General features: G+C 36.1%; 1 protein-coding gene across 2 annotated transcripts in view; it reads right to left on the reverse strand.

The window, feature by feature from the left end:
- Positions 1–27,419, reverse strand: part of PDE7B (phosphodiesterase 7B) — a 172,420-nt gene that overhangs the window by 39,728 nt on the left and 105,273 nt on the right. For both annotated transcript variants that reach the window (XM_063309606.1, XM_063309597.1), the window contains 2 exons: positions 13,974–14,057; positions 955–1,106 (listed from right to left, as the gene is read on the reverse strand). In XM_063309606.1, coding sequence (XP_063165676.1) covers positions 955–1,106; positions 13,974–14,057 — 236 coding nt within the window. The remainder of the gene's footprint in view (positions 1–954; positions 1,107–13,973; positions 14,058–27,419) is intronic.

The following is a 27,419-nucleotide window of genomic DNA, read 5'->3' on the forward strand; positions in this document are numbered from 1 at the left end:
GGAAGCCTGCCAAAAGCTGGGGAAGGAATATTGGCTTAAAAGTAAAAGAGCATTTGGGCTATACAGCAGCAGGGTTCACATGCTGAACTAAGCTATAGAATGGGTTGTTTGGTTTGGTTTAGCATCAGCCATTCTGATTTGTAAATCAAGGTTTATACTTGAGCTCTGTTAAATAAGCAAAATGCTGTATATTTAATCATCAATATGCCACCCAACTCCAGTCTCTGGGTGGTTGATAATAACTATTAAAGACACAGACCAAAAGCCTGATCCCAGGAAGACAAACATCAGCAACCATAAGAAATTTTCTTGTTGCAATGTATGAACCCTGACACTGGTCTGATCAACCAATCCCTGAACCCAGCCAGCATCTACTGATAAATTTTTATTATCATGACAGGACTAGATTTCATTGCTGGGTTAAAGAAATCCATGCTGAATGGCTAAGTTCCATCATAATGTATTGATTCTTGTGCATTTAAACCAGTACAAAATAGATAAAGGGGCTTGACTGAAAGGTTTTAATTCATGCCACAATAGTTATACTTCAAGATGGTGCTGCTACAGATGAAAGCTACAATTCCATACCTACATATTCAAGAGTTCAACAAGATGGACTTCTGAGTTGACATGTACAAGATTGTAATAATACTTTTTTTCTTAACTTCTTTAAGTTAGCCTGTCTTAGAGTCCAGTCTTGCCTACATGGCAAATGGATTTCTTACTTTTAATTGATACAGCTTTAGTCATCACAGTGGCCCAATTCAGATAATCAAATCCTAAGTGTGAAATCTTGGCACAAGTCTCAGTGTTTGCAAACTTCTTTGATGCTGCTTTGTTCCTGTTTTCATTCAAACATACCAGGAAGCTTCCCATTATGCTTAAACCAGGAATGATAATCCAAATGCAGCTTGATTATAAGAACCAAACTTCATAGAATAAAATGCTTTTTACCCTTGCTTGACCAAGGTAGTCTTCATCCAGTAAGTACAGTGAAGCTTGTGGTATGATTCCACGCAATAGCCTGGATGCATGGAAGTATCTCTGAAAGCTTAATAGTCTCTTAACCTTTTTCTTTGTTCCAATTTCTCCCGAGTAAATGGTATCTGTGGGAAAAAATGGGGACAGAAGATCTTCATTGAAATAATGAACACCAACTCAACAAAAGCCAAATCTTGGTTAGCTGTTTTTAAAATTTCTGAATAATATAATTATGCTCTTCTTTTCCCCAATCACAAGAAATCAGATACTACCACCACATTCTGTTTTCCCAAGGGGGAAAATGTGATAAGCTGTTGAAACTAGGGAAAATCAAAACATCACTGGTTCATCGTTTTCTACTGCCTAAACCAGGGCCAGCTCTAGCCTAAGGCTGAGCAGGCCCCCAGTTTAGGGGCACCAAATTTTAGGGGCCACCAAAATTGAAAAGACTACTGAAAAACACAATAAAAAAGTGAAAAGCACTAATGGTGTACTATGTGAGCCAGTGTGCCTGCTTGAGGGTTAAATATAATTTCATAGAATTATTGCCACCTTGGTCTTCAGGCTTCCAATTTATAAAAGCAGGTTGCATGCATAGTGACAGGGAAGGGGAGGAAAAAGAGGCACCAATTCTAACTGTTTTCTATAGGGTAAAAATGTCTAAGTACTAATAGAAATACTTAAGTTTACTGTTCACCGATTTTAGCACAAAAATTTTACGTTTGCAAACAAATGTTGGGACATTATTTTGATGAATAACAATCTCTCAGAAAATCTGTATAATTTTTCTAACGCAAATGCCATTGTCTTCTTTTGTTATTAGCTTAGATATTTTGTGTTCAACATTTAGTCCAATTCTAACATTCCACTGAAAATCAGACAAATAATAAAATCATTGATATTGTTGTTGTTTATTTGTTTAGTCGCTTCCGACTCTTCGTGACTTCATGGACCAGCCGCCAGAGCTTCCTGTCGGTTGTCAACACCCCCAGCTCCCCCAGGGATGAATCCATCACCTCTAGAATATCATCTATCCATCTTGCCCTTGGTCGGCCCCTCTTCCTTTTGCCTTCCACTCTCCCCAGCATTAGCATCTTCCCCAGGGTGTCCTGTCTTCTCATTATGTGGCCAAAGTATTTCAGTTTTGCCTTTAATATCATTCCCTCAAGTGAGCAGTCTGGCTTTATTTCCTGGAGGATGGACTGGTTTGATCTTCTTGCAGTCCAAGGGACTCTCAGAATTTTCCTCCAACACCACAGTTCAAAAGCATCGATCTTTCTTCTCTCAGCCTTCCTTATGGTCCAGCTCTTGCAGCCATACATTACTATAGGGAACACCATTGCTTTAACTACGCAGACCTTTGTTGTCAGTGTGATGTCTCTGCTCTTAATTATTTATCGAGATTTGTCATTGCTCTTCTCCCAAGGATTAAGTGTCTTCTGATTTCCTGACTGCAGTCAGCATCTGCAGTAATCTTCGCACCTAGAAATACAAAGTCTTTCACTGCTTCTACATTTTCTCCCTCTATTTGCCAGTTATCAATCAAGCTGGTTGCCATAATCTTGGTTTTTTTTGAGGTTTAGCTGCAAGCCAGCTTTTGCACTTTCTTCTTTCACCTTCATCATAAGGCTCCTCAGTTCCTCTTCGCTTTCAGCCATCGAAGTGGAATCATCTGCATACCTGAGATTGTTAATGTTTCTTCCAGCGATTTTAACTCCAGCCTTGGATTCCTCAAGCCCAGCATGTCGCATGATGTGTTCCGTGTACAAATTGAATAGGTAGGGTGAGAGTATACAGCCCTGCCGTACTCCTTTCCCAATCTTAAACCAGTCCGTTGTTCCGTGGTCTGTTCTTACTGTTGCTACTTGGTCGTTATACAGATTCTTCAGGAGGCAGACAAGATGACTTGGTATCTCCATACCACTGAGAACTTGCCACAATTTGTTATGGCCCACACAGTCAAAGGCTTTAGAATAGTCAATAAAACAGAAATAGATGTTTTTCTGAAACTCCCTGGCTTTTTCCATTATCTAGCAGATATTGGCAATTTGGTCCCTAGTTCCTCTGCCTTTTCTAAACCCAGCTTGTACATCTGGCAATTCTTGCTCCATGAGTTGCTGAAGTCTACCTTGCAGGATCTTGAGCAATACCTTACTGGCATGTGAAATGAGTGCCACTGTTCAATAGTTTGAACATTCTTTAGTGTTTTCCTTTTTTGGTATGGGAATATAAGTTGATTTTTTCCAGTCTGATGGCCATTCTTGTGTTTTCCAAATTTGCTGGCATATAGCATGCATTACCTTGACAGCATCATCTTGCAAGATTTTAAACAGTTCAGCTGGGATGCCGTCGTCTCCTGCTGCCTTGTTATTAGCAATGCTTCTTAAGGCAAATTCAACCTCACTCTTCAGGATGTCTGGCTCTAGCTCACTGACCACACTGTCAAAGCTATCCCTGATATTGTTATCCTTCCTATACAGGTCTTCCGTATATTCTTGCCACCTTTTCTTGATCTCTTCTTCTTCTGTTAGGTCCTTGCCATCTTTGTTTTTGATCATGCCCATTTTTGCCTGGAATTTACCTCCGATGGTTCTAATTTTCTGGAAGAGGTCTCTTGTCCTTCCTATTCTATTGTCTTCTTCCACTTCCGCACATTGCTTGTTTAAAAATAATTCCTTGTCTCTTCTGGCTAACCTCTGGAATTTTGCACTTAATTGGGCATATCTCCCCCTATCACTGTTGCCTTTTGCTTTCCTTCTTTCTTGGGCTACTTCTAGTGTCTCAGCAGACAGCCACTTTGCCTTCTTGGTTTTCTCTTTCTTTGGGATGTATTTTGTTGCCGCCTCCTGAACAATGTTGCGAACTTCTGTCCAGAGTTCTTCCGGGACCCTATCTACTAAATCCAGTCCCTTAAATCGGTTCTTCACCTCCACTGCATATTCCTTAGGAATATTAGTGAGCTCGTATCTAGCTGATCTGTGGGTCTTCCCTAATCTCTTTAGTCTGATCCTAAATTGTGCAAGAAGAAGTTTGTGATCGGAACTACAGTCAGCTCCAGGTCTTGTTTTTACCGACTGTATAGATGTCCGCCACCTTTGGCTGCAAAGGATGTAGTCAATCTGATTTCGGTGTTGTCCATCTGGTGAAGTCCATGTATAAAGCCGTCTCTTAGGTTGTTGGAAAATCATTGATAGTTATTTTAAAAGCTGCTATTTATTTATTTATAAAATCTCTGCCCTGATCCCATCCAAAGAGTCTGGGCATCTATAGTGTCAACTAACCTCTGAACAGGAATTAATCTCACATTATAGATTGAAGATTCAGTAGAAAAAAGAAAAAAATTAGCATAATTGCATTAAATAGACTGCTTGAAGGCAAGCCACTGACTGAGGGCAGTCTTGTCTGCATGCAGCAATGGCCTGAGATACTTAATCACATGTTAACAGCAATATATGCCACATAAAATACTGGAAATTTAGATTTAATTCCAACTTCACGGAATCCTTTCTTGGGGGAGATGGGCAGTAATAGAAGTTTGAAGAATAAATAAAATAAATAAATAAATCCTAGCCAGCAGGTCAGTGATAAGAGATGTTGGCTGGGGGAATTCTGGGAGTTGAAGTCCACCAGCTTAAAGTTGTGGAGGATGAGAAACCCTGCCCTAGATACTTCCCACCTGTCCTGCAAATAAAACTGTATTATATACATTGGATTATAAATGCAATGATTAAACACATATGGGGTTTTATAAGATAAGCCCCTGTACCTAGATACTTCTGAAGTCATTTTCAAAAGGGTTAATGGCTGATTGTGAAGTGAAAGAAAGGAAATAGCCCTTCTTTCCCTGTTCCTGTTCCTCCTTAAGGAAAATGAACCTGTAATAATAGAATATATCCAGCTTTTTCATTTATCATCTTAATGGCTCTTTAACTTTGTTTTCTCTCTTCCTTATGGCAGTTGGAAAATGTCCTCAATGTTATCATCACAACACCCTTTTCCTTGGAACAGAAGGTCAGGTAACAAATGAAATAACCAATCTCTTGGTTTAAAGTATCTATTTCAGTTTTAGAAATTGTGGAAAATGATCAAGTGACTAATTAGATCCTTGTGGAAATAATATCAAATAATATAAAGGGTTTCTAAGTAAGAAAAGCTATACTTCTAATGCAGGAACATAATTGAAGTGAATAAAAATACCTTAACAGGTGGGTATGATTTATTAAAAATGCTTCAACAGATTGATATGGTTTATTGAAATAAAGTCAACATTCAAATTAATTTTTGGTAATGATTTCAACAGTTTAAAATGCTGGTGAGAATTTGGAAAATGGAGGACTGTTTCTCCAAGCAGAATTCTATAGCTATGTATTTTTTCATCCTATTTCATCTTATCCTTACATTGTTGAATCCAAAACACCAGCAAAAGCATCTTTCCTCCCTCCCTCCTTTTCCAGTATTTGTAACCCATCCCAATCTTATACCAAAGTGTATATGGCTTTATCAGCACTCTGAATTGGCCTGGAAACCTACTGGCAGCCAGTGCAGTGGTCTTAAAATCAGTGTTACTCTGCTGTAGTGAGATTGTTCCACTAACAGTCTGGCTGCTACATTCTGTACCAGCTGTAGCTCATCTTTAAAAGAAACCACGTGTGGAATTACAATTGTCCAACAAGTTGGTGATAAGGGCTAGGTTTGTCCCCCCAGCCATGGCTTCTACCTGCTGATGAAAAAGAAGCTATGAGTCTAAGAGGATCCCCCAAGTCATGGACCACTTTTAGGGGGAGTATAACCCCATCAAGTAACTACTGGAATTAATGTTACTGAATAATTCAGATGTTTACAGTCAAACAGCAGTTCTATCTTTATAGGGATAATGTGAACCTATTTTTCCCACGACCCCATCCAGTCCTTAACAGCCTTCAAACACCAGTTCAGGACTTCTACAGCATCTTCAACTCAGCCTGCAGTGGATCATCAGCGTATTCATGACACCTCACCCCAAATCAATGGATAAGGTCTCCCAGCAGTTTCATACAGATGCATTAACTTAGGCAAATTAGGATTCAGAGTGTTGGAAAGCTGGAACATGAATATGATTTATTTTACTTTATTGCTGGCATTAATGTATCCTGAGTGGGAGTTTGGGTTTTTTTTGGTAGATCACTGCATGTATCTCTAAGTTGAGCTATGGTGGAGATGTGGGCAAAAGACTGATGGCTTGAATGGTACACTTAGATGAGAGAACCTAGCTTCTAGAGAACAGCATAAGCATAACTGCAGTAAAACTGAGCTTTGGTCACACTTGTGGCAAACTGGCCAAAATGTGCCAAAACAGAGTGGTCCAGTCCTTACAATTAGCAGGAAAAGCTGCATGTGGCATGCGTACAACTAAAGCAGATGCCTTTCTTTTTCTTATTAAAAACATTTAATAAGCCTCAATTGATCAAGGCTATAATGGGCAGCAAAGGTCAATAACTACGGGCCCATTTAGGGACAACTAAAGGATTTGGAAGTTTTTGACTCAGAAAGTAAGAGGAGTCTACAATAGAGAACATGAATTAATGAATGAAATTTTAAAAAAAATATGTTGTATGTTTATGAAACTATAGAAAGATGAAGGATCTAATATATCTAAAGAAGTCTGCTTGAACTTGTGGGATAAAAAAAATGCATGAAAGCGAGCTGGGTGATTTGGGCCAGTCATTCTCTCTCAGCCCAACCCAAGTCACAGGGTTGTTGTTGCCAGGGGAAATGGGAGGAAGAAGGAATATTTTATTTTATTTATTTATTTATTTATTATTTATTTATCCAATATTTATCACTGCCCATCTCCCCACTGAGGTGGGACTCTGGGCAGTTTACAACAGAATAAGAGGTATGTTCCCCACCTTGAGTTATTTATAAAAATATAAATGCGATTAAAAATGGGATAAAAAATTAAAAAAAATAAAAAATGCTTAGAAATTTGTAAGTTTAATTGCAAATGAAAGGGCTAAAATGTTTGTCAGAAAACATGAACTGGAATCATCTAGATTATAGTGGTAATTTATCAATTTATTTGTTTATGATAACAGTCAGAAATAATTAGGGTGCCATTTTGAATGTAGGACAGACCATTATTCAGTAGTGTCAAGAGTGGATATTGGAGAAAATATGCACGTGGAAGAAAAGGAAAAGAAAGGGGAGGGGGACAACTGAAAATAGAACAACTGCAGGAAGAGAAAAGTATAAGTCTTAAATGAAAGAGTATTTGATGATATGGGCTTGGAATGGAATGAAAAAAATTAAGTTAAAAAGAATAACAGATGTGTGTGGAATTATTCCAATAGGAAGCATGAAAGAGGATGGCTGGTGAATGATGAAGTGAAAAGGACCATGGATGAGAAAAAATGCACATAAGAGAATAACTGCCGCAAAACTGAGAGTGAGAGAATAATATTGAACAATTTCTTGAAAAATGTCATCAAAGTGAGCAAGGAATTTTTAAAACAGAGAAAATGCAGAGCAATTTTGATGGAAATTAAAAAAAAATGTTTTGGACTTCTGGTGGGACTATGATGATCTGAACAGCTGTGCTCGTGGGCTCTGTGGGCAGAACTGACAACACAGCAGTTTTTTGTGGGCTCAGGAAGGTTTTCCCTGAAGCCCTGGAGTGTTTTCATGGATAGAAATTGCTCAGAATCATCCCATCTGTCCTCCAGAATGGTGCCTTGCAGCCAGAGGATCGCAAACAGCATCTGCGCTAAACTGGTAATAAATGTTGAGAGGCTGGGATGTCATCATTCCAAGCTGCGTTGTAGCCTTAAAGGGACACTAAGATCGGCCACCACATTTCTAAATCACTCAATTTATATATTTTTTAAGTTTATGTACCCTAAAAGAGGCTTTCTACAGCAAGGAGAAGCGTTCTGTCTTGGTGCTTATAGTTATTTTTGGGATTCATTTTTAATTTTTTTTTTAAGTTTTGGCTTGTTTCCCATCCAAATACTTAGGAGGATTGAGAATAAATAATTGTCTTCCTGCTATTATTTCTGTACTGAATTTGAAGAATTTAATATTTTCCTACATGTTGAATCTGCTGTTTTGAATCTTCAGCTTTCTGTTGCCATTTTCCCTGGGAGCTGCCCGTTAGCATACTTTCACTTGTGTCAACATCTTTCGGAAATTTTCCATTAACTCCTATTTTCGCTAGTCAAGTATTTGGGGGGGCCATAATCTACTGCCTGAAACAGAGCATTTCAAGCAGACTTTCTCAGAGTTCTGTTGTGAGCTTAAACAGAGTTTTAAACAGATTCTTTTTTATTCCTGTCAAGATATTATGCAAGCTGTTTGGGACATCGGTGAAAACATCAGCTTTAAAATGTGTCATCTGGCTGGGAATGTCATGGAAGAGGTTAAGGAGCTCAACAATGATAGAAATGTTTCTACTGACAGCAAGATCAAGGCTTTTGCTGACAACGACCAGATTGTGGAACTGAAGGAATTAAAGGGACAGTTTGAATTGCAAATCATAAATGGAACTGTTTTTCTGATGGAAAGTTATGGGAAGGAAGAGGTTTTGTTTTCCTATGGGAGGTTTTCTGCTAAGAAGTTGGAGTTTTTAAGGGCGGCAGTTGGGCTGTTTGATTTTTTTATGAAAAATGTGTTGTGTGTTATGTGTTACCAACAGGAAGCTGAGGCGTGGGCTGGTCCATGAAGTCACGAAGAGTTGGAAGCGACTAAACGAATAAACAACAACAAGTGTTATGTGGAGATATGTGAATGCTTTGGTATATTTTGAAGTGGGGTAAGGGTTTAAGAATGTTCATCTGTATTGTTTTTAAGGCTTGTTTGCCTTCATACTCTTTGTTAATGATTTGGATTAAGATTAATAAGGTATAAACAATAAATGCTGGTTTTAGGTTTAATAGAATAAAGATTGTTATAATCGCAGTATTATAATTATTATAATTATTATATTATAAGAGCAGACAATTTACCTGTTTTTTAGTTTGATCTTTATCATAGTGGACAGAAATGTACAGAATAGTGGTAGGAAGTAAATAATTAATTAAATGTTTTTTAGTGGGGGGAGTTGATTAGGAGTATATTTCTTTTCCTTTTAATAAAAGGGGAAGGAGCAATTGTATTTAGTAATTTTTATAATGTGCTAATGGAATGATTTATAGAGCAAGGGATTGATTATGGAAATTGCTGTATATTCTTGCTATTACAAGTCAGAAGTCACTTCTTCATGTAATCCTTAAAATTCTTTTTTTCTTTTTTCTTTTTGTAGGTTTTTTCTTTTTTATAGTTTTTATCTTTGCTTTAAATCTAATAAAATTCTTATAGAAAATTTAAAAAAATGTTTTGGAAGTAGATAAAGAAGGCTAAACAAGGAACCTACAACAGAGTAAATGGAATTAAGAATAAAACTGATGAAATTATTTGAGATCAAACTGAAGAAAGTGAGGGAATGCTGGAATGATTATTTTAGAGATTTTCATGGGTATGATAGCGGTACATCAAACAGTGGGACTAAAATAAATACTGTAAAAGTTAGTATCCAGAAAAAATGATTAAAAGGAAGCCAAGATGCTATAAGAATGTTGGAAATGGGAAGTGTAAGTGTGGATGATTGACTGGAGAAATTCTAAAATATGGGTATAGTTTGCTTATGAAGTGGCTCTCCACCCTGTTTAATGTTTACATAAAGGCTGCATCTGTGCCTGACAACTGATAGAATGCTGTTATTATTGCCTTGTATAAAGGGAAAGGTAGCAAGGGTGTATGCAAAACTACAGGGGAGATTGTTAATGTGTCTAGGAAGTTGTTTGGCAGAATTCTGATTGGAAGGGTATGAGAGATAACAATGACCAAAAAATTGAGAAGGGCAGTATAGTTTTTTTGTCAGGCAGGTAGTATGCAAACCAAAATAGCAGGCCATTGAGAAGTGTGTGAATGTGAGAAAGTTTGTTGTGTGTGTTGATTTAGTGAAGGTGTATGATAAAGCGAACGGGCTTGGGTTATGGAATCCTTTACGCAAATAGGGAATTGCATGGTTGTGGAATGTGACAGGAGTGGGCTATGACATAAGTAAAGCATGCATGGGAATAAATAGAACGTTTAGCAAATGATTCAGCATTCTATTCAGTGGAGAACTTTTAGGTTGTGTACATGCTGGTAAAAAGCTAATAGGTAGCATGTGATCTATTGTAAGAAATGAATATTTATTTATTTTATTTATTTTCTATCCCACCTTTATTATTTTTATATGAAATAATAGGTGGGGAGCATATCTATTACTCCTTCCTCCTATTTTCCCCACAACAACAGCCCTGTGAGGTGGGTTGGGCTGAGAGAGAGGGACTGGCCCAAGGTCACCCAGCCGGCTTTCGTGCCTAAGGCAGGACTAGAACTCTCATTCTCCTGGTTTCTAGCCCGTTGCCTTAACCACTAGAAGCAAAATGGCTGTGTATTTGAGTGTGCTTCTGCCTACTTCATTAAATCAAAGTTAAGGGTCTACCTCAAAAATCATACGTAAATAACATTGATTAATAGTTCCTCATCAAACTGGAGTGAGGTATGAAGTTAGGTACTTCAAGGTTCTGTTCTAATGGCTTGGATAATGAGACATAGAGGACATATATTAAATTCGCAGATGGCATAAAATTTGTTGGACAGCTAATACCCTAGAACACAGAAATAAAAATCAAAAAGATCTTAATAGGTTAGAGAAATGGGCTGAAAATAACAGTATGACATTTATCATAGACAAATGATTTTTTTTTTCCACTTAAGAAACAGGAATCAGCTGCACAAATTTAGGATAGGCGATACCTGTCTTAGTAGTAATACTTGTAAAAATAGTGGATTACAAACTGAATATGGGTCAGCATTATGATGTGGCTGCAAAAAAGATAAATTCAGTTTTAGGCTGCATCAACAGAAACATTGTGTTTAAATATTAGGAAGCAATTGTTTGACTAGATTTTCCATTGATCAGACTCCCCCACCTCCCACCTTCAAGTACTGTGTCCCGTTGTTGGTGTTATATTTAAAAAAAAAAAATTCAGAGACTGAAATAGTTCAGAGGAAGGCAACAAGGATGATCAAAGAACTAGAAACCAGATCCTGGGATAAGTGATTGGATGAATTGGAGTTCTTAGTTTTGTATAACCTACGTAAAATAATAGTAAGGGTCTTTTTTTAAAGGTTATATTGATAGTGGAGTACAGTATACTCCTTAACTGATTATGTATTGTCAAGTCTGTGTTGACTCTTAGCAACCACACAGACAGACCTTCCTCCATGATAATTTATCCCCAACTTGGCCCTTTCAACTCTCCCAATAATGCACCCATTGCCATTACAGTACTGCTGGTTGTCCTCTTCTTCTCATTCCTTCTACCTTTCCCATCATTATGGATGACTCAAGAGAGCTGGATCTTTGTGTAAACATTCCAAAGTATTTGATTATATGAATCTACTCATTTGTGCCTTGAGTGAGAATTCTTGATAGGTTAGTTTTATGACCCATTGTTTTCTTGGCTAGCAATTGCAGAGGTACATTGATATTGTTCCTAAATCTTTGCTTTTGTTGGTTTCAGCTTTTGATCCTTAATAACCAGTTTTCAGTTAGGAACAGTACATGAAAAGCCTATTCTATTTTCTACAAACTATGCTGTGATTCACTGATCCCACTTCAATAGTGCAGCATGGAATTTCCTCTTGTTCCTAATTAAGGCAATCAAGCAATGTGTTGTATCAGTTACTGACAGGCCGTATGACATGATAATGAAAGCTAATTTTAATTACCACATATGAGTCACCGAAAGGATCTGCTTCAATGACTCAATGAGCAGCTTAGTTTATCAGAGAATTAAATTATTGCTGCCTTACCAGGAAAATCCTTTTTGAAAGACAAACCAAGCTAGCTTCCAATAAAAGAAAAGTAAATGAAGTAAATGTTTGATACAGAGATGTTTAAAGCCTGAAATGTGCATCTCATAGCAAACAGGTAACCTACTCATATCACACTCTTACTTTGAGAGAATACAGGACACAATTCAGAAATTGGGTATATGTGGGCACCAGTAGTCCCGTGGACATTTGTCTCCTTTAGTACCCAACAGCTTTCCATCCACATTCCATTACTGGTAATCTTTTTTTACAGTCCCCAAAGGAGAAGCTGGCTTCTGCAAAAATGAAGTACCAGTCTCTAGTTTCAACTGTTTCCAAGAATGACTCCAGACCTTACATACAGTAGGCCCCAAAGGCATCCCTACAAAATAAAGAAACAATGGATGGCTACAGATCAGTGCTTCTTTGAAAATGTGCCCCCCTGCCCAATAAAAAGACTAAAGGTGAGATGGGATGGTGGAGAGTGTCCTAGTTGGCCACAGGGGACAGCAGGAATAATCTCAACAGTCTGCCTTCTGATAAATGCATCTTTTGCCTTTGACTACATCCACCATGGCAAGTATAGGTGTGGCAGCTTTTGGTGAGAGCCCCCACCAGAAGTTTTTCCGTCTGAAAAAGACTGCCTACATTCTTGTACTGGAGTTAAAAGAATTGTAAAGCTTTTCACACACTAAGGGTTGCTTTGAGTTATTATTTACATAGGCATAAAAAATTATAATTAAGCACATTCAGTGATGTTGATTTCAATGGGATTTTGAAATAAAGCTTAGCCTTGGTGTGATCACAACATATTTAACAAGACAAAATACTACTTGAATGATTATAATAAAAATATTAAATGTATAATACCACCCAATTAATTAATTTGCTTATAAACACTAATCTGCCACCTATTGTTTTATATATAGTTGTACGTATGATTTTGTTTCTGCTTATCTATCATGTAAACTTGTATGAAAAATAGAAATTAGAGCTAAAAATAGCAGTGAAATGAGTTTCTTTCCATGATGTCTTTTGTCATATGGATTACCTTTCCACTTGATCCATAAGGACGTTTGGAAATGACCTAACATTTTCAAGGATATTTCCTAAGATACAATGATTACATGAATCATGAACACGTGGAACTACTATTCAACTGAATGCCTTGATCTTTTAAAAGATTCACACAAAGCCACACCCATTCTGCCTGATCAGTAGCTTCTCAGTTAACCAAAAGTGCAAATTAAGAGGAATAGAACAGTTTGCCTGATTATGATGGTATAGTCCTGAATTTTTATTTAATGATGCGTTGTAGAAAACAGATATGGGAAACTGGTAAGTAATAAGCAATGCATCAGAAAACCTTTGAGAGCTGTAGTATTAAAAATGTATGGTCATGTCTATATGGTTTTTTTTATTTGTGATAGTCAAATATTTTCTTCACCTTAACTCTATTTTCTCTTGTTTCTCCTTCATTTAAGTAGTATTATTATTAATAAGGCCCAGCAACTGCTCATGATAATTTTATATGGTTTCCCAGAAAACCCATATGCCACAATATTTCCGTCTCTCAAATCTATTCTCAGGACACGTTCCTTCCATTATGAGTTTGTATAGTTGCACATAGCCACATTTTCATCAGTTTCTCCCTATTATTGATTCACTGACTACATTTTCATTCTGCCTTTTCTTTAGGAGTTCAAGGCAGTACAGTTTGAGAGGAAGGGAACGAACCAGGAAGTCATAGTTGGATGGAGTTGATGAGACCCTTAAAAAGAGAGGTCCAAAGTTTAAAGAAATAAAGTAATGTACTGGTAGAAGCGAGGATGATCTGCAAGGACAGAAACATTAAGACAGGTATAGTGAATGGGGCCGATATAAATTAGTTTTAACTATATTTCCTTTTTAATATTTTTGTTATCTCCTTAATTTCTTTCTTTTAGTATTTCTTGTTCCTTTTCTGCACTCTGCATAATACTGCCTATCCTGAAAGAGAATAGCATTATACATTCATGCAAGCATTTTCTATTTAATAAATTGGGAGAAAAAAACACATTTAAATACACTCCCTCCTTCCTGGAAGCATTTCCAATACGTGCTGAACTTACTGTTAAGAAGACGGAAATCTATGAATGGATAGGAACCACGTCGCTCAGAAAGAACCCCAATCTGACCTCTCAGTCGTGCATCTCCTGCAAAATATAATTGGGCCAATATTAGAAATATAGTTTTTCCCCCAAGAAATAAATAGTAACCATTATTTAAGAGCGAGATCAATTCAGAATGTTCTATGTAGAAAATAAAGTTTCTAAAAGAAAAAAAAACTTTATGGATTTGTTTATTTATTAAACATATTCTTATACTCCCATGGAAAAACCTCCAAGGCCTTCAGCACTAAAACACATAAAATAAAATAAGTTGGTTAAAAAATTACAAGCACTGGACATGAATAATGTACTATCATGAAGTATCAAATGCATATGCAAATAAAGATATTTCAAAATATGACTAAAATAATACATTTTTCTCTACAAACAAGCAATCCTTTTTCAGTGTCCAGAGGTTTTCCAGGGTAGAGAGGGTTGAAAATTCTGGATCCATTTTTTAAAAAAAACTGGGGCAGTTTCAAGAGATACGAGTATTTCACATATCACTCCTTAACCTTCCAACTGCACAAAATTGGCTTGCTTTTTCCCACATTGACTGTTATACTTCCTTACCCCGCCCCACCATGAAAAAAGTGATCCAAACTCTTGGTTCCTCCCACTTCAGTTATATTACCTCTTGGCCAGATTCTCTGTGGCTTAAAGACAGGAGAGAAAGAAGTTGTGTAGCCACCCTTAAAGTATTTCAGTGGTTAAGTCTGGAGAATTATCTCTCACGCTTCTTATCTGGTAGAAAATGCTAGGGATTATGGGAATTGCAACAAGGCAGTTGTTACAAGCTAAGGAACACTTTCTTCATTTGTTTTTAGTCTAGTTTATTATGCAGCTGTCAGGGAGGGCGGAATACTCCGTTGACAACTTCCCATGTCTGGAACGTCAGCTACAGACAAACATAATATAAAATACAACATTTAGATCTCTGTGCTGCTTGGCTACGGCTCAGTTGTCAAAGCAGAAATGCTATTAGATCCGGAGCAGGAAAGTAGGGGTGGGGAAGTTTTAAAACCTGCAATATCATTTCTTTCTTTTCCCCTCCTCTTCTTCCTTTCCAGCCATTCTAATTGTCATATCTCCTGTTTCCACCATCACACCATCACCCCCTCTTCCATCTCCTCCAGAAAAGGCTGCCTCTAGAAAATTGAGGCTTATAGAGCTGAAGCTGTCATGAGTGAGGATGGCGAGCAGGGGGCTCCCATCCAGGCTGTAAAGCGCATGCGTAGTACTGAGGAATTAGGTGGCCATTCAAAGAGACACAGATTGGGCCCGCCTTAGTCTTTGGGGTTTATATGTCTGGGTTTTTCCCACGCTTCTTCAGTTTGTTAGGATTCTCTGTTATGTAGCAGTAATAAAACACTAGAGACCCACTCCTTGTCTCAGCGTGGTTCCTGGCTGTTAGGACAGCTGAAGCCATGTGCTATCTACAGGACAGACTTATTTTTGTTGTAAGGATTAAGCTACCTTATTCTGGTGGTGCCTTTGTGACATGGGGGGCACTGACGTACCTGCTAGGAATTTGAGCTTCCTGATATAATCCAGCCTCATAAAACATTTTAAAGATTACTTTGGAAGGAATTAGCTCAAACACATTTAAATTTTCCATTTAAAAATGGAAATTAAAAGGATTCAAATGGGCAGGATTGGAGTCAAAATTTCTAGCACTTACAACTGTGAAAATGTGCTTAAGTGTGGCAATTCCTCGTGAAACATTAAACATGGGTGAACTTGAAGAGGCTTGCTAGATAGAAATCCTGATAGTTGGATATTAGTACTCAAGTGCATTATATAACTTTTTGTCCCAACTGATGATTACCAGAAGAAAAATAAAGGATGCAAATTAATATATGGAATTTAGCTTCTGAAGAAAAAGAATGTTGCGTACTTTGTACATAATGGAATATGGTGGTGGTTTTGTTTTACTGCAGAGAACATGCAGTGAGATATAACTAAAATTGCTCACTTAGCAACAGATAATGCATGGGGTTTCTATGGCAACTCTGCAGCCAGAGCCTTTGTTAAATATTTCTAAAATTTTACATTATTGCAATGCAATTTATTAATTATGCAACTAATACATAATTGTCAGCCCTCCCTCCACCTTATAAAATGTTCATATATCAATATGCAGACTGGAACTGGGGAAGAAAAACGACATTTTGAGGAAAAGATACAAACCCTCTAGCACGTCCCTGTCAAAAGTCATCTCTCAGACGCTGTCTGCCCCCTTCCATTTTTGCAACTCTGGTGCCAGACTCAGACCTTCTGAGTTGCATTAAGGAACCTGTTCTTTTCTCTGTTCTCGAGGCACTCCACATAGATTTTAACAGTTGAAATTTCACAGATAGTAATGAAAACAATGTATCAGCAGCATGCAATTTTGCCTGCTCAGCTTTTGCTTGATTCAACCACTGGCCTCACAGCAACCTTTTTAGTTTTTGCTGTCAGCACAACTAACTCAGATGTCCGCTTCTATTTCTCAACAAGACAAAAAGCTGGAGTAATGCCTTTGATAAAGACTGGGTTCAGTAAGGAATGTTAGCTATGGGGGGAAAATAGAAGGAAAGACATAACCTTGGAAGAAGTAGAGATAAAAGAGGTTAATTACAAATCTGAATTACGAAAGTAAAAATGAAAGCATTACTTTAGGCCATGATCTATCAGAAAACAATTCAGGAAAAGAAAATCTCTTATCAGAAAGCCAGCAGAACTTTGGCCCTGGAGGAAATTAACTATGTGTGACAAGATCATGTTGTGTTCTAAACAAATGGCTTTTCTTTCCAAGCACATCTGTATGAAAGGTCTTAAAAATCAATGTCCCTCCGACTAAACTGTTCTATATACATAACATATAAAATCCTGTTTGGCTGAAGTGGACTGTGTCCCTTTAGGATGCAAATTGAGAACTCTCCTGTTTAGGCAGTAAAGCCTAACAGCCAAAAACATGGAAGGAAAATGGCTGATGCGAAGATATTTTTATTTTCACATAAGGGACTTTATCTGCACCAGAATACAAAGATATGATTATATTATCTGTAGGTTGAATCTACAGTACCTATGCAGAATAATGATGTGGGGATGAGGTAGTAGACTAGATTATACCATTCCAATATAAAGGTAGAATATTAAAGTTTTGGATGCACTCTTGCATTTAAAAAAGGACACTAGAGACTTGCACAGCATGAAGTTTTCACATTCATATACTTGCCAGGTATTACTGGTTTTCATTCATATGACGAAGCATATGCACAAAAAGAGGGGGACAGCACCCTCCAGAAATACTTGCAAAGGTTCTTAGCCCAAATTTATGGTCTGAAAGACAGAGCTAGATGATCAACTAGTGAATGCTGTTCCAATAATGGATTGTCAGATTCAGCAAGACGAGTTAAACAATGTAATTCAGGCAACCGTGCCCTCCTTTGTTCCCTCAAATTCTTGCAAATACCTTTTGTGAATGTGGAAAAAAAATAAAAATAAAAACTATGCTACAGATCATTTACAACTTGTAACAAATGTATGTCATTTCTTCTAGGCTTGTGGATTTTCTGAGTCACATATTGTGGCATATATTATGCACTGTGATTGTGCAATTAAAGCAATCTGTTCCTAATAACCTCTGCATAACGTCTCATTAAAGATAAACTTTGTGGACAAATGAAATTGCTCCCCCACCCCCCCAACACAACCCTTGCTGGAATTACACCTGCAGTTTAAAGGGCTTCAGTGATCATTGGTAATCTCCTCCCCTTTGGTTAATAGGATTTCCCCACTTTAAATATCAATTAGTGTGGGAGAAGAGAATCCACCTAGGTCTGTGGAGGATGATAGCCCATACACAATCCCATCACAGTGCATTTGATGACATTAACCTACATTTCTGAACTATGTGCTACTTTTCTTTGGGCCAAAGCCTTGTTTATTTCACTGATGTTTGTGTGTGTGTAGGGAATACTCATGCTATATATACTAACACAGACAGGAGGGGAAGAGGGATTGGTTAAGGATGCCTCATTTCATCTGATCATAGTGACTAAAGAAATACATCTTATAGGAAAGAAAAATTAAAATGGAAAAAGAAATTCCAGCCATGCCAACTATAAAAAATGTTGACTGGAAGAGTAAAATATGCTTTAGGAAAAAAGAAAAGCTGAAATTCAGTTATATAAGTATCTTCCTAGAGGGGCATCAGCTGATTAAAAAAAGAATATGATACAAACACATTTAAAATTAAATTCAGTTTTTCACACATACAAACCAACAGTAAGGTTCAGTGCTCAAAATAGCACTGAACAGCATGCAAGAAAATGGCATTCTTCTACACAAAAAAATGCAAAAGTATTGAATAGACACAGGGATGTTTGAATTCCAGATGATTGGAAAGTATTACAGCAGGAAAGTTATTTATTTTTTATTGTTTCAATTTACATGGCTGCCCATCTCAAATACATGACTCAGGGCAGCTAGCAACTATTAAAAACTATATAAAACATAACAACAAAAATAAAATTAGCAAGCCATATTAGAAAAATCATATGTACGCAAACATATTAGTACCACATCTATGCTGTAAAGCACTCTGGTCCTGGTTTAAGAACATGTATGCATATGAAATGGCTTGGCTCTAAATCCAGCAAACTGAAACAACTGCTCAGATTCTGATGTCATCGGTTTCAAATATTTTGCCTTCTAAAAGAATCAACTGACTCAACTCCAGCAGAAAGGTGAGGTGCAGATTTCAGTGTGGTATTGCACTTATTGCAGCTGCAATAAGATGGTACAGTGAATTTTCTCTCTTGCATTTTGTTCCTTTCCCCTTTGTCAACTAACATAACATATCCCAATGTCAAGAAGATGCTGTAACATCTGGCTCTTGCATAGCTTCTGCATTACCATTGCTACCTGCTGCAAAATCAAATCAGGCCATCTTTAATTTTGTTTATTCTTCCAAGTGCCATCTGCTTTGGGAATGATGGTGGTGACAAGGTTCCTTGTTTCAAAAGACTAGAAAAATATTCTTCTATCCTTCCCACAAACATTTGGATTGGATCCTCTTTTTATTTGGGAAACCCTAAATCAGTACTAAATCTGCAAAAATTGAATATTTAAGTTGTAAGACTTGGGTTTCTCCAGAACATTTGATGAAGGAAACCTTGGAAAATATGGTACTTATAAGTAAGTCAGTTGTAGTAGTCTAGAAAGATACTGCTGTCTAGGATACAGAAGTAGCTTTCTACAGATCTCTTAGCCTGGTACAAATCACCCTTTGAATTTTAATAAATCTGTAAGCATTAGTTGTGTCAATAAATTAATCAACTAAGTCTTTATTCTTTTAATATAGTGGCAAAGTATAATCAATGGGGGATTGAGCCTGACAAGAACACTAGCTTACTCGAAGCAATTTTGTCATGCCCGAATTACCACAGAAAGGAATGTAAAGATAAACATTAAAGGGTCTTAAAGTTTATTCCTATTGAGTGGTAATGTTCTTTCATTATACTTTGTTGCATTTTCAACTGACACGTCAAAAATAATCTATAGATTGCTTCTCATAATTTGTAACTTTGGTTCAGTTTAATAAAAATGTCATATGACCAATCTAGTAAAATGTTCTTATTAATTGGCAACAAGGTTCACTAGATTGAATAATAAGTCTTCGTACAGTACATTTTATAGTACTTTAAATCCATTATATAGTTATTTCAGTGTTATGCCTGCGTTTGATTCTAAGGTAATTGAACAGATGATACCTGCCATTTACCCCCCACCTCTGCTGTGCAAACTCTCTTCAACATGGGATCAAGTGTGAAGTATGCTACAGGAATTACTACAATCAGGTAAAAGTACTTCCAGTATCTACTGATTCCATCCTCCTCCTCCTCCTCCGAACTTTCATTTTCTCACTTCTTTTTGGATTAAGCAAAATTTTAAACTAATCAGGAAAAACTTTAATTCTCCAGATATGAATTACAACTACAAGCAGCCCATGCCAGCATATTTAATAGTGAGGAATGTTGATACAGTTCAGCAGCATCATGAGGGCTGCATGTTCTGTATCTCTGCTAACTTTATAAAGAAGATTAGTATTTGTATCCCCATATTAATGAGCCATCAAGGCCATTTTGTGTGTCGGTGATTAAGGTAAGATCTGATCCAGGGTAAAAAAAGAGCTTTTTCTCTACATGCCACTTGTTTAAGTATTGCTTCTTTTCTTTTTCAGAAGAAAGCAGAATGTTTCAGTTGCCAAAGTTTTCCTCTCATTAATCAGCTAATGTACATTCAAAATGCCAATAACCCAGTTTCTGGCCTTTAAAATATTCTCCTTTTAACTTTTAAATTTATCTCTGTTCTTTGATATAATGATTTAGAATTGCATGTTTCGAGGACTGTAGTACCCATACAAAGAGAGAAGCTGAGAGTGTCACATTGTGTCAGCAAAAAGCAAGTCACAATGTCTGCTCACCCTATTCAAACTAAGCCATTGAGACAGAGATTCTTGTGTTCAGACTCTTCAAACAGTAAAGAGAAATCAGAAGTGCACTTATGTTTGGAACATGTTGCTCAAAAGTAAAAAAAAAGATCAGAAGTTTCTAGTCACCTCCGTTATTTTTCAGCTTAAGAACCAAGGACGTTCTGGCTTTCAGAAAGTAACCTCTTCAGACAATAGATTTTGTGTTTACTTGTATTCTAGACAGTATATGCACCAAGGGAAATAGCTAAACAACAGCTGGCATTTCAAGCTGTAATCAGACACCTAAATTATTTGTTTTATACCAAATTTTCCTCAAAGGCTGATGTGCTACACACTTTGCATGTAAATGACACCACAGCAAAATTTGATCCATAGCATCTCTTTCCTTAATGCTTAAAATTACATGCATGCAATTAAAGTTATGCCTGGTTTGACCCTTAATGTGGTTGAATACAGGTTTTGTAAAAGGAAAACATTCGAGCTTGTCTATTTGTCTAATTAACATGGAGACAGATGCACATTTAAACTAGAACTATAAAACAGTGACTTTGTTTCTTATTCAAACACAGCTCCACAAAACAGAAATACATACATCTAGCAGATTATCAATCATATTCTAATAATGACTAAGTAAACTGTGCTTAGACTTATTTCCTTTGTACTACAGCACACAAAAACCATTATACGTACTCTTTTATCATTATTTGTTATGCTTCCTTTTTACATTAAATTAATAATTTTATGCATCTGGAATGTAGTAGAAGACACATTTTCCTTTTTTTTTTTTACTTGCCTGAAGCTGCTGTATTAACCCAATAATTGTTTTATGCATTGATTCAACAAGCTCTTAGTTGCACTATAACATTCCCCAATACCTCTTCACATTTTATGCAAGCAGCAAAATAACCAAGAGATTTTGTGGCTGAAGTTTCACTTTTTCATATACCACTTTGAATTCCAAAACAAAGTAGTCTCAGGTCAAGCCTTTCTGGCAACTCTGTGCAAAGGGAATGTATCAAATACAGCCCTTAACTCATCATATCCTCGTGCCATTTGTACAATGCCAAATGTTTTTCCAATTACTCTGTTGCCGTGATTGCCTATACTTCATAAGGCACAGGTCATCGTTGAAAAAACAGTAAGGATATTTATTTTGGCAGGAAAATCGTGTAATCATATCTCTGTGTTTTATTCCATTCCAGACAATAGGTATTCTTGTGACTATGCTATTTTTTTTTCCTTTTTGAGATTGAATGCTTATGCAAATAAAATGTCTAGATGGAAATGCTCTGCAGTTCTTGAAGTAATTTAACCAATAGTTGCTTCTGTGCTAGATCGATGAAACTGACCCCACCTTATATAAGCCAACAGCTTGCCAATTAAAATGTGTAGAAGTGCATAAATAAAACTGGAGAATTAGAAGGCTGCTAAATGTAGCCCATTTCAGAATCTGCAAACATATGAAATATAAGAGTAATTCTGGTGTACATAATTGCTTTCCTGCATGGTAGGTACGTAAGCTGCATCATTGGCTTGCCTAATGTCATGACACAAGTGTCATCATTTGGGCTTTTCCCCCTGCCCTCTAGAAGCCTGTGGTCAGTGCTGCTTAAAAGCAACAGACGATCTATTGGTACTGCCCACATTTTGTTTAGTTTGGTTTTAGGAAAGACCCAATAGCAGCCACGTATCTGTGATGCAGAAGAATAGTTTACAGTAAGTTCAAAAGACGTAACATAGGCTTGAATATAGGCATTTTTCAATTTGTATAAAGGAAAGAGTGTCTCGCATATATACCATCCACAAGCTCATACCATGAGATTGATAAGTACCCCAAAATGAAGATTATTAATAGTGATATCTTCAGAAAAGTACAGATACTAGTATTACTAGTGGTAGTAATCTAAAAAATATGGGATATGGCCTGTTTTGGGTTTTTATTATTATTATTTCCCTAAGTTTTATTTTTCTAACCATTTTTTACATACACATTTAACAAAACAATCTTTAAAATAAAAACAAAAACCCTTTAAAAATTAGAAAACAGATAACCCCAAACAAACTAAAAATACAAACTAAGAAAAAAAAGAAAAAGAAAACAATCTACCTTATATTTTGTACTTATCAAAAGTCACTGGTTTACAAATAAATACACTACTATAATATAATCAGTGCAAAATATTGTTGTAAAATATCACAAAATTTCTGCCGTAATAACATATATTGCTGCATCCTTTGATTAGTAGAAAATATTGCCTTTTCTAAAACAGATAGATCACATATTTCCAACAACCATTCCTTGACATCTGGAATAATTACACATTTCCAATTTCTCAATCTGTCCTGCTAAAAAATTAATCAGGAATCAGTGTGACATAGTTGACTTTAAAAACTTTCTTTAATGGTTTTTGATTAAAATGGTCAAGCCATCTGACCCAGCCAAACAAATAAAACTGAGTGTCAGGGAATTAAATCCTTCACTAGATTTTTGCAGCCCAAATCTAGCAGCCTTACTTGATCAGACCTTTCCAATGCAGGAAGTCTGTTACACCCAGGCTTCTAACTATATATATAATTGGAAGTTTTAACAACAATAAGAACTAATACACACTAACATAGAACGAAAAACAAGAGAAAGGGAGAAAAAAAAGAAAAAGCTAAGTGCAGAAAGAAAAAAGTAGAAGAAAAATAGAAAGGAGAAAAAAGATATAAAGAAAGATATAAAGAGCTGATCTTCTTCACAGCAGTTATAAGCACAATTATATTTTAACCTCTCTCTCTAATGTTACATCATGACTCTTCTTTCTATAATCTGCCCTGTCTAATCATCAAAACCATAAATCACAAGTTCATTTTTTTCTTTTTTACACAAAAAGTCCATAAGAGGTTTCCAGCCACCAATAAATGTAGATATTGTCTTTTCACTAATCAGATCAGTCAATTTAGCCATTTCAGCAATTTCTATTATCTTCGCCAACCATTCCTCCATTATAGGTATCACCAAATCTTTCCATCTTTGTGCATACAATAATCTTGCTGCAGTTATCATATATAAAAACAATGTTCCGTGACTCTTTTCTAACTGTTTATCTATCAGTCCCAGGAGGAAAAGTTCTGATTTCAATTGAATGTTAATCTTTAAAATGCTCTGAGTCACTGTATGTATTTGAGCCTAAAATTTTCTAGCTTTTTTTCACATCCAGCAAGCATGATAGACTTCTGGTGGGGACATGGCTGACTGAACAGCTCTGTCCATGAGCTCCGCAGACAGAACTGACAGCGGCGGCTTTCTTTTCTGGGGCACAGGGAGGTTGAGCCACCCCATTTCTAAATCACCCAATATATTATATTATATTATATTATATTATATTATATTATATTATATTATATTATATTATATTATATTATATTATATTATATTAATGATATGATATGATATTAATATGTTATGTACCCTAAGAGAGACTTTCTACAGCAAGGAGAAATGATCTCCCTTGGTGCTTGTTGTTATTTGTGGGATTAATTTTCAAAAATCTTTTAAAGCTTTGGCTTATTTTCCCATTTGGGTATTGAGGAGGATTGAAAATAAATGTCTTCCTGCTATTATTTTTGTTCTGAACTTGAAGGATCTAACATTTTCCTACATGTTGAATCTGCTGTTTCGAATCTTCAGTTTTCTGTTCACTTTCTCTGAGAGCTGCTTGTTAGCATACTTCCTCCTGTGTCAACAACTTTAGGAGATCTTCTATTAACTCATTAACTCCTACTTTCACTAGTGCAAGTATCTAGGGGGCACTATAATCTACTACCTGAAACATGGAGGATTTTCAGTAGACTTTCTCAGAGTTCCATTGTGAGCTTTGCTGTGATTTTAAACAGATCTTTCATGATACCTGTCAAGCTATTCTGCAAGATATTCAGGACGTTGTAGAAAATATCAGCTTTAAAATATTTCATCTGGCTGAGGACATTGTGGAAGAAGTTGATTCTAATGAAGAAGGAGATGTTTCTACCAACAGTGAAATTGAAGCTCTTGTGCCAGATGACCAGATTTTCATGTTGAAGGAGTTAAAAGAACAGACTGAATTGCAAATCACAAATGTGGTTGTTTTTTTGATGGAATGTTATGGAAAGGAAGAGGCTCTGTTCTGTGGGAGGTTTTTTCCTTTTACTGAGAAGTCTGAGTTTCCAAGGGGGGCAGTTGGGCTATTTGATTTCTGTAAGAAAAATGCCTCGGGAGTAACATGGAGACACGTAAATGTTTTGGTTTATTTTGAGTGAGGTAGAGAATTAAGAATGTTTATTTGGATTGATACTAAGGCTTGTATGATTTTTTCTTTCTTTAATGATTTGGATTAAGATTTACTGGATTGCTTTTACATTTGTTTGATTTTTAAGATTTATAAGATATAATAATATTTGCTTGTTTTAGGTTTAATAGGGTTAAGATTGTTATAGTATTATTGTTTATAAAAGTAAACAATTTAAATGATTTTATAGTTTGATTTCTATTATAGTGGACAGAAATATATAGAATATTGGTAGGAAGGAAAAAATTAAATAAATGCTGTATTGGGGGGGAATTGATTTGGAGGTTTATATATTTCTTTTTCTTTTAATAGAAGGGGAAGGAGCAATTGTGTTTAGTGATTTTTATAATGTGCTAATAGAATGATTTATAGAAATAATGTGATCTTGGTTTGATATAGAGTAAGGGATTGATTTTGGAAATTGCTGTATATTCTTGTTGTTGAAAGTCAGAAGTCACCTCTTTATGTTATCTTCAAAATTCTTTTTTCTTGTGTTTTATACTTTTTTAGTTTTTTTTTTTTGTAGTTTTTAACTTTGTTTCAAACTTAATAAAATTCTTATTAAAAAAAAGGAAAAACCATCCACCAAGCATGATAAAATGACCCTTCTTGTTGTTCATATTTCTAACATAAATTTGAAGTACCTTTATACATTCTGGATAATTTTTCTGGTGTCATATACCAACAGTACATCATTTTATAAAAATTCTCCTTAAGATTATAACATAAGGTAAATTTCAATCCTTTCAATCACATATTATCCCATTGTTCCATTTATATATTATAACCAAAGTTTTTAGCCCACTTTATCATATGTTCTTTGACCTGTTCTTCTGTTCAAATTTCAATAAAGGTTTATACATTTTAGCAATTACATTTCATCATTTCTACAGAATTCCATTTCAAATTCAGTCTTTCATTGTTCATACCATGAATTGTCTACTTTAAATCTTTCTGATAACTGTAAATAAGAAAATACTTTACTTTTTTCTCAATCTTAAAACCAGTTTTCTTCATCAATTTTGTTTGATCTTCTATTTTTGTTAATACCTTTGTTTTCGTCTTCTGATTATTAATCTTAAAACCTGCTAGCATACCAAATTCTTTTAATTTTCCCATTAACATTTCTATTCCTTTAATAGATCCTCCAAAGTCAACATTGATCCATCAGCAGATGTCCTTAACTTAGAAGTTTCTTTTGATCTTTACTCCCACAATCTTCTCATCTTGTCTTATATTTCTATTCAGTATTTCAAGAACCAAAATAAACAAGAGAGGGGACAGTGAGCATCCCTGTCTTGTTCCTTTTTGTATCTCACAGGGTTTTGTTAGTTCTCCATTAACAATTATTTGTGCTTTCCATGAGGTATAGATAGATCTTACCCATTTGATAAAATTCTCTCCATATCTTCCAAAACTTTAAAAAACAAAACCCAGTTCAAATTGTCAAAGGGCTTCTCTGCATCTAAGAAAATCAATGCAGCTTGTTTTTCATTTTTTTCTTCTTGCTGTTCAATCGTTTTTTATTATGTTGCTCCAAATATTCCAAAATGTCCAACATGTTTCTAATATTATCCCTTAACTGTCTTTTAGATAAAAACCCACCTTGATCTTCATGAATAATGTCAGGCCCAGCCCAAGAACAGCAAAGAATCAGTCCATTCAAACTTCAGTTCTTTATTTGCTCACACCGGATAGACAGAACTAAAGCTACTCTACCTAACCTAAGGGGAAATAACCTGGGAGAGCTCTAGGGTGGGGCTATTCTGAACCTCTTCATTTCCCCACCATTGCCTCCCGGACTGTGCTTCCTCTTATTGCTACCACCTCCTTGGAATGTGTTCCCTTCTTCCTGAGAACCAGCGGCACCACCGAAATCCACCACAAATAAATTCTTGCAAAATTATTTTCAACCTCTCAGCCAAAATCATTGTAAACAATTTATAGTTATTATTCAGTAATGATATTGACCAATAGTTTCTTGTTAAAGTCAAATCCTTTACTAGAGTCTTGTGTCTCATCCCTCTTTAGGTATTAATGCAATATTAGCCTCTTTCCAGCTGTCCAGCATGTTTCCGCTCTGTAAAATAGAATTCATCATATTTCGTAAAGGTTGTAAGAATTCATCTTCAAACCATTTTTAATAAGAAGCCAGTAAACCATCTGGTCCAGGTAACTTTCCCATTTTAGTCTTTTTTATAGCTTCACAAACTTCCCTTATTGTTATAGGTCCATTCATAATCTGTTTCTGTTTCTCTGTAATTTTTGATAAATTTTGTTTCTTTAAATATTCATCCATTTTCTCCAAGGAAGCTTATATAAAGGACAAGAAATTTCCCTGGAGAAAATTCAGTAAGTTGCTCTTAATCAGTCAGCTGACTTGATCAGCAGGTAGCTGAAATCAAACTGAAAAAAGTGATTTCATGACATGCGTACATGGCATTGCCCCTGAAGAGTAACTGGTCCAGTATGCAGTGGCATGGGCAGTTTTGGGTTCTCTATTGTATGCTCATGTAACTGCTTCATGAGCTGCAGTGGCTCCCAGTGGTGTTCCAGGTGCAATTCAAAGTGCTGGTTGTCATTTGCAGGATTGCCAGTCTCTGATTCTTCCTGCTC

This window comes from Candoia aspera, chromosome 1 (assembly GCF_035149785.1).
Source record: "Candoia aspera isolate rCanAsp1 chromosome 1, rCanAsp1.hap2, whole genome shotgun sequence".
NCBI lineage: Eukaryota > Metazoa > Chordata > Lepidosauria > Squamata > Boidae > Candoia > Candoia aspera.